The sequence below is a fragment of the Propithecus coquereli genome, unplaced genomic scaffold (genome assembly GCF_000956105.1).
Source record: "Propithecus coquereli isolate 6110/MARCELLA unplaced genomic scaffold, Pcoq_1.0 Scaffold57, whole genome shotgun sequence".
Classification (NCBI taxonomy): Eukaryota; Metazoa; Chordata; class Mammalia; order Primates; family Indriidae; genus Propithecus; species Propithecus coquereli.
This window is the reverse complement of record NW_012151618.1, coordinates 2,521,698-2,529,989: the sequence shown is the minus strand read 5'-3', so window position 1 is coordinate 2,529,989 and position 8,292 is coordinate 2,521,698. Positions and strand designations below refer to the sequence as shown.

At 37.4% G+C, this 8,292-nt stretch overlaps 1 protein-coding gene across 1 annotated transcript in view; it reads left to right on the top strand.

Annotated features, from left to right (window-relative positions):
* The window catches only part of WDR72 (WD repeat domain 72), a 266,498-nt gene that overhangs the window by 157,377 nt on the left and 100,829 nt on the right, over positions 1-8,292 (top strand). The window contains 2 exon segments of the mRNA XM_012658023.1: positions 1,601-1,680; positions 7,663-7,858. Of these exon segments, the coding sequence (XP_012513477.1) occupies positions 1,601-1,680; positions 7,663-7,858 (276 nt within the window).

The following is an 8,292-nucleotide window of genomic DNA, read 5'->3' as shown; positions in this document are numbered from 1 at the left end:
ATTCACTTCATGATATTAATGTTATAAAGCCCAATCCTGAAGAATAAAATAATACTCTGAGGTGGTCATTCTAAAGGGTTGACAGGAACCAATACTCACTTTGGCAGCAGGAATGGTGGCTGAGTAATATTGATACGGCTGGGATGTTTTCTTTTTATCTTTCCCCCTGAAGTTGCAATTACTTCTTTCATTCACTGACATTGCCAAGACGAGTTGGCTCTCCTTCCTATCACATATTAAAATTTTAATATCACATTAAATTGTGCTGTGAAGTACCCCATGATGCCAGTAAGTACTAACAGTTGAGACCAATACTTAGCTTTGATGGGCTGAGTCACAAGGTCAACAAAATCAGAAAGGGAGAAAGGAGAGAGATCAAAAGAAAATTTTCTTTTACCTGCTGTGTTCATGAAAAAATGGAAAATATGATTTCAAAATCATAGTGCTTTGTTATACTTCACATGTTTTGTGCACTACTCTTGGTCATTTCAAGTTTATGTGATATGCTTCATAAGGAAAAAATAATATTAATAATTGGTCAGAAGTTTCTTATATATATCCTTCATGTTCTCAATTTGCATTATATCAGATACCTTCCATCACATTTTCCTTGACTACTAATGTGATAAATGTATATGGTATATATTAATATATAAAATGGTGATTCAGTGAAAAGCATATTGGACAAGTGCTAATTTAAATAGTTGATACCGGGATGTCAAACAATTATTAATGTAGTAATTTAAATAGACAATTATAGTAACAATTTTCCCACTAGCATAAGCTTTATCATTCTTTCCTATCTCACTCCCAGGATCCGGCACCTAGATAATATACTTTAGCCATCAGAAAGTCTTAATTCATCGATTTTTCATTTGGATGATTCTATGGACATTTTCATTTAATGAAAAGGCACTTATTAAGTGCTTTTTTGTGGAGGGAACTGTTGGACACTCTATGGATCAATTTAAATAGAGCAAGGCCTAGCTCATTCTTAAAAATTCACACTGAACATTAAGGCAAATAGATAAAAAGGACACTCAAGAGGGCAAACTTAAAAGAAACAATGCATAACAAAATGAGTCAAATTAAAGCATTAGTGCTATACCTATTGATCAGAGTGGTCTAGCTGGGGAAGGACAAATCAAAGGAAGTCTTTTATTTGATTTTACATGTGATAGATACTGATTCACGGCAGGGTTGCATTTTAGGAACTATTTCTATAAGGAAGGAATTGTAAAATTCGGTGAATTGTCTTGGGTTGGCAAAAAGATGCAAAGGTAAGTTTAAGACATAAAAATGAATTTGATTTGATGTGAATATGTGTTAATATGATTGTTAGAAATACATGTGCATATATATAAATGGTTCCTGACTCTGGCTGTACATGTAAGTAATCTGAGGTGCTTTTACAAAGTATTAATGCCTGCCCCACCCCAGGATCTGTTAAATCAGAGTCTCTGGAAGATTGAACCTGGGCACTGGTGAAAAAGAAGAAAAAAAAGCCCCCCAGGTGATTGTTATGTATAGCCAGGGTTTAGGACCATTGGGTTGCATCTGTCTTTGATAGTCTCAAGATACAAATGTGTTCTGTTTCTAGGTAAGAACGGATCCCATGTACCGGAGGCTGACCTTTCGCTTTTCAAGCTAATTTCCTGTTGGAGAGACCAATCTGTGCAGGTATGACAATAGTGCATGTTCTCGGAGTTACTGGACGAGATCCTCGCTGCTGTGGTTCATCGGTACCCTTCTTTAGCTGAAAGTACAAGTAGGTAGTTACTTGTCCTCACAAAATGGTCCTGCCAGGGCAGCCCTAATGCAGAGCCAGAGATGAGGGAAAACATGGAAGACAGCATAAGCAAGTGTGCACCATTCACCGAGGAGCGTCAATAGACCGGCTGAGGGAGGGAGACTCACACGGCCGTAGGTAACTTCTTGCCCGGTTGGGTTTCAGTTTGGGGAGGAAGTCCTTATCTATCATTTGATTTTCAAAATGAGCCGTGACTTACATGTGGGAATTTGGTTATGTGAAATTAGAAATCATTTTTTTTTTTAAATTCTGAGAGTACCTTATCTGTGACTTGGTTTACAGAGCCGGTTTCTTCAATGTCCAAAATAAGTCCTTCTTTTAAGTCTTCTTTGGGTCTCAGAATCTTACCAGTAGCTTTGTACATTGTACAATAAATATCTGTGCATTGATTAGATGAATGTTTATTAGAACTTTATTCATCATCACGAACTTGATAAATGTCGAATTTCCAAGATGAGAACAGCAATAACTCCAATTGCAAATGGTTGTTCTTGGTTATAGGGAAACAGAACAAATTCTAGGGATTGGCACCATACACAGTTGGAATGGCTATGGAAACTGATTGTGGCCTGCAAGTTTCCACGTGATTTGCCCCCAGCCTAATCGCATTTCTCATCATTTCCCCATTCCTGTTTTACCCTGATGTAGTCACACTGACTTTCTTTTTATTTTCAGAACACACAAAGCTCATTTACACGTCAGGATCTTACTGTTCTCTCAGGCTGGAATTCCCACTTCTCCATTAATCATCCAGCTCTTTGCTGAAAATCTACCTCCTTGGAGAACTCTTCCCTGATCACTCCAACTAATATCGCCACCACCTCTTCCTCCGCCCCCCACCTTTGGTAACCATCACATTACCCAGTTTTATTTTATTGTTGTGATTGCTCTTAATGGAAATCATATCATTTGCTTTCTTGCTTGCTTATTTTTTGTCTTCTCACTGTTATATAAACTTGTTGAGGGCAGTGACCTTGTTTGTCTCATTCACCCTTCTCTGACCACTGCCCAGAAAAGCAATAGTGACAGTAGCCAGTCAATAAATATTTAATGAATGAATGAATAGCTACACAAACAGCCTCTACAATAATCAGAATAAACACTAGTACATACTAAAATATCAACGCATTAGCAGTTGCCTCAAATGACTCTATCTATTAAAAGTGAGAATATTTTTTCCCCAGTAGCCAAAAAATTCCTCAGTGGGGGAAAAAAATCCTTAAGGAAAAGGACTCAACAAAACTTTCATCCCAAATTGCTCTAATCTAAAGATCTTTTGTAGTTTATCATTTGACCTTCAAATAAATTTTCTTTTTTCTTTTTTTTTTTTTTTGAGACAGAGTCTCACTCTGTTGCCCGGGCTAGAGTGCCGTGGTGTCAGCCTAGCTCACAGCAACCTCAAACTCTTGGGCTCAAGCGATCCTCCTGCCTCAGCCTCCTGAGTAGCTGGGACTACAGGCATGCACTACCATGCCCGGCTAATTTTTTCTATATGTTTTTGGTTGTCCAGCTAATTTCTTTCTATTTTTTCAGTAGAGACGGGGTCTCACTCTTGCTCAGGCTGGTCTCAAACTCCTGAGCTCAAACGATCTGCCCACCTCGGCCTCCCAGAGTGCTAGGATTACAGGCGTGAGCCACTCCGCCTGGCCCAGATAAATTTTAATGTGGTTTGAACTTGCCTGGACTAACGGACCTTTAAGGTTCTATAATTCTGTGACCTTGTATGAAATACTGGCCATAGGACAAATATTACCAGAGCATTTGCTGTTTACTCTACAGGAAGTCCAAGCTTCAAAGTTTTCTTTCTTTTTTTTTTTTTGCTTTTCTTTTCAAGAGACAGGATCTCACTCTGTTGCCCAGGCTGGACTGTGGTGGAGTAATCATAGCTCACTGCAACTTTAACTCTTGGGCTCAAGTGATCCTCCTGCCTCAGCCTCCTGAGTAGCAGGGACTACAGGCATGTGCCATCATACTTGGCTAATTTTTTTTTTTTTTTTTTTTTGTCGAGATGGACTCTCACTATGTTGCTAAGGCTGGTCTTGTGGTCTTGATCTCCTGGCTTCAAGTGATCCTCCCACCTTGGCCTTCCAAAGGGCCTTCCTAGGGTTACAGGCGTAAGCCACCATGTCTGGCCCAAAGTTCTCTTATCTCTGCTACTAGCCTGATGCATGACTCTGGAGGATAGGTTTAACTTGTTGATTATTTATCTTTCTCACACATAAAATGGGAATGAGAATTCCTGGGCCTTTCAGGAACAACAGGGACTCTTCCAAGTATACATTAACTGCTTTAATAGCCAATCCTCATTCTTTATAAAGCCATTCATTTAAGCAGTTAGTTGAATCATGTTAGCTTGATTTTTCTTTTTATGTATTTTAGGAGCACTAGATGGTAATGGAATACTTTTGTAAAACACAACAAGATCCACTTCAACAATCGAGTGTTTACCTTTAAGGTGGGGGTAAGAATGAGTTAATTTTGCAGCTGAGTGAGTTTGTCCAGAGATGGTTTCTTTTGCTTCTTATGCACTAAACTCCCAACATAAAAATAAATGCTGAAAATGAAACAGGAAAGTTTGGAGGTTGATAATTTACATGTTTCTGGCACTGCACTGAAGTTCTTTGGATTTTATAATGTAACACCAGTGGGTACAAAATCGGGCCTCCAGGGAGAAATGTTGCTTTTCCAGGAGCCAATGCAAGTACATGAAAGGCCAGTGTGAGCCAGAATGTTCGGAAAATGCTTTTTTTTTTATAACAAAAACTCTGAACATTGGAACAACCAGCAGGATGCAGGTGTTCTTATGAGTCTCCATGATACTCTGTGCTATTTTACAGTACTTTGCTGTTCCAGGGTGTTAGTGGAATATCATCACTAAAATTTCTAGCTTGCCTATAGCTCAGTTATACCTCTAGTAATAAGTATATAGCCCAGATTTATGGCTGACTCTTTCCAGGCAATGGATTGTAAACTTGATTTTCAATCTCTGCACATTCTCTCATAAAAGAGTATAATGCTTTGCATATCTACGTTTTCAGAGAAAATTATTTCTATGCATTTAAACGACAGCTTTATAGCCATAGTGCTTAATTCTAGTTCATTATTAAAATCACAAAATTATAGAAAATACTATATAAAAATTTTATATTTTGTTGGAGAAAATTCTATCCCAATTGATTATCTGCAAAATTTATCTACTGTATTTCTATACTAGAGACTCAAGTATTGATAGTTATAAACTATCAATAAATTATGCTTTCCACAGTTTATATTTCAAAGTATACAGAATCTATTTCAATTCCATTAGCATTTATTTAGTACTCACTCAATACCAGGTACTGTGATATCATTATTACATGCTTATAAGATATAGCCTCTCTCTCTGAATGGGAATAATACTGAATATTGTTTTCACACCAAGCGTAAAGTGTGTATTTTGAGTTTTTTCCAGTTGGATGTGTGTCATTCAGTATTCACTTTAACTTTTGTGGCTCTGAGTACCCTACTCATCATGATTAATATATTTTACTCCATTATTATTTCTCTTCTTGTTTTTTGATGATATATCATTATTTTTGAAATATGCATTTGTAGTGACAACTATGTAAAAAATTTAACAGTTAAAAAATGTGAAGTCAGAACATGTAAATTCAATAATTAGAAATGTTAAATGAAATTATATAAATTCTTGTATATGTCTAAGAAAGAATGACATAGGATATTATATCCAGTGGGAGAGATGACATTTTATATCACAATTGTGGGTGCACCTTGGAGGTGGTTATCATCCCAGTGTGAGAAGGCAGCCATAAATCCAACATGGGCATGTGGCCAAACTGCCCATTCTGAGGGTTATACCATAGTCTGGACACATTGGTGGTCTAAGAATATCCTCCACTATCCTCCTTGATTGATAGGTATGGAAAGAGCGAGTTCCACACACTATTTTGTTATTGAATGGTCTCAACCTAACCTCTCTCAGGATTATAGACTTTGTTTTGTAAGTAAGGACGTAAAGATTCAGAGAAGTTTGTGGTTGCATTTGTAGTAACTATTGTAATTAGATGAGAAACTCAAACCTTCTCACTTCTGATTTCTAGTTCTTTCTACCACATCATCCACGTCTTGGAAACAGTGCTGTCAAATAACATGTATGGCAAAGTTAAAATGAAATAAATTCAATAATATATAATTGTTCATGATGAATAATTAATAAAATATATCCCATCATGTGATGCACATAAATCAGCATGGTTTAGCAATATCGTGATATGTAGTAGTATGTGTTAGTATACAATATTATCCTATCTCATCATTAGTAGATATTAATAGACATGATTCATGAGCATCATGATATGTAGAACTATATGTTAGATTCATGGTATGTAATTGATATTACAATGTTGAATAGTTCATCACATGATGTTCATGAGTAGGCATCATTCACTTGTATCATGATAGGCAGTACTACATGTTAGGATACATAGTATGCAATAGTAAAATCATGACATTCACTAAGCTTTTTTCACTCCCTAATCAAGCATTCGAGTGTGAGCTGGACAAGGACAGGGGGATAATCAGCAATCAGGAAACTGCTCCAATATTCTTGGAAAGAGTCCCTATATTTAAAAGTTAGGATTCCAACTCCTTCTGCCCGAGTAGTTCAGTGAGCATCTATCCTCAGCATAAGCTCTCTGAGTATCACTGAAGCCTGAAGACCTCACCTGCTACCATGACACAGAAAGAGACTGAATAAATATTTAAATGAATACATGTTCAGTTTTGGGCCACAGCATCTCTAGATCACTCCTCTCAGTTGGTGTTGTCCCAAATGCTTAGCTCAAGGCATTCCTGTGGGTAGGCTGGCAATTGTGGAACATAGTTGACAGAGGGCAGCCTTCTGAAGGGAAAATGGACAGTCATGGGATGTGGCTATATGAAATGTTTAACTTTTGGCCAAAGAAGGATCATGGGAAGGTGTTCCAAGTTTGCCTGTATCAGCGATGTCCCTCTCTTTCTCTCCCTGATCAGCTCCTAGCTTTCCTTGGGCTCTACCTAACCCCTGAACCTTGCCTCCTCTCTTGCTTGGAAGAGGCCCAGGCACACTATCCCTAGCTTTGCACTGAGGGATGAAGATACAGAGTCACAGGTGGACATGTACTGCAGAGGACGTAGAATCAGGGATCAGGAGGTCTGTCCACCAAGTCTGTGTAACCTTAGGATGTCATGTCCCAGGTTCTTCATTTTAAAAACGAAGATATTTGATTAGATGCTCTTTGACAAGCATCTCCTTCTCCTCCACCCAGCTAGAGGCCCTTGACTAGGTATGCACAACAACTGGAAGGCGTGCTTTGCAGTACTTTAATCTGTGTGAAATAACATATGCATACACACAGTTTAGCGACATTTATTATTAAAGTCCTTTTGCTTTCTGTATTAAACATAGTTTAAATCCAATGTTTTTAGCGAAATTGTGCTTTGAAGCTAGACATAATTTGAGGATCTAACCTTGTCTTTAAGAACGATATGATATATTCACATATCTTCTAGTTCAGAGAAAGAATTGAAAACTCCCATTGGCCCTACAGTATAATGGTTAACACTCTGGACTTTGAAACTCCTCTCAAATATCCTCTTAGAATCTCTTGCATTTGCAAAAAAACACCATGAGAATTTGGGTGCCAGTTCTCACTACCCACTTTTCAATTGTTTTAGATACTAATTCAGCAGAATTGAGAGTTATTTGTGGAAAACCTGTTGAAATCAAAATTCTGGGCTTTGGATTTTTTTGGAAGACATCCAAGCATTTCTAATAATATCAAAAATAATTCATAAAAAAAAAAACTTTACAGGTAACTGAAGCAATACAAGCCGTTCTCTTGGCGGAAGTTCAACAGCATATGAAGACCTTGAGAAAGACACCAATAAACAGTCAACCAGTGTCCATGGCAAAGAATGGTAACTGTGAGATGATGCAGAATCTGCCAAAGATGGAATGGGCAGAGGAAATAGAGTTACAGTGTATTAGAAGCACCTTGCCTCTTCAAAGTAAGTACAAAATTTACTGGCATGCTCTTTCAACATAACGTTTCTATTGTAAACAGTCCCTGACTTAAGATGGTTCAATTTAACAATGTTTCAACTTTACTTGGTGTGAAAATACTAGGCATTCAGTACACTCCTCAACTTATGATGGGGTTTTGTCCAGATAAACCCGTCGTAAGTTAAAATTATCATAAACTGACTTAAAATATTTTCGATTTGCAATAGGTTTATCCAGAGGTAACCCTATCATAAGTTGAGGAGCATCTGTACTTACAAAGTGTTGAGAATATTTGTTCACACTATATCATTTCTGCAAGAACCAAGCCAACTAACTGCCCTGTTTCTGATCTTTCTATCACTTTCCTCTTATAATTGTCAAGTTTTTAGAGAACTTCTGGATTCTATTATACTCATAACTATTTGCTAGGAGAACAGTT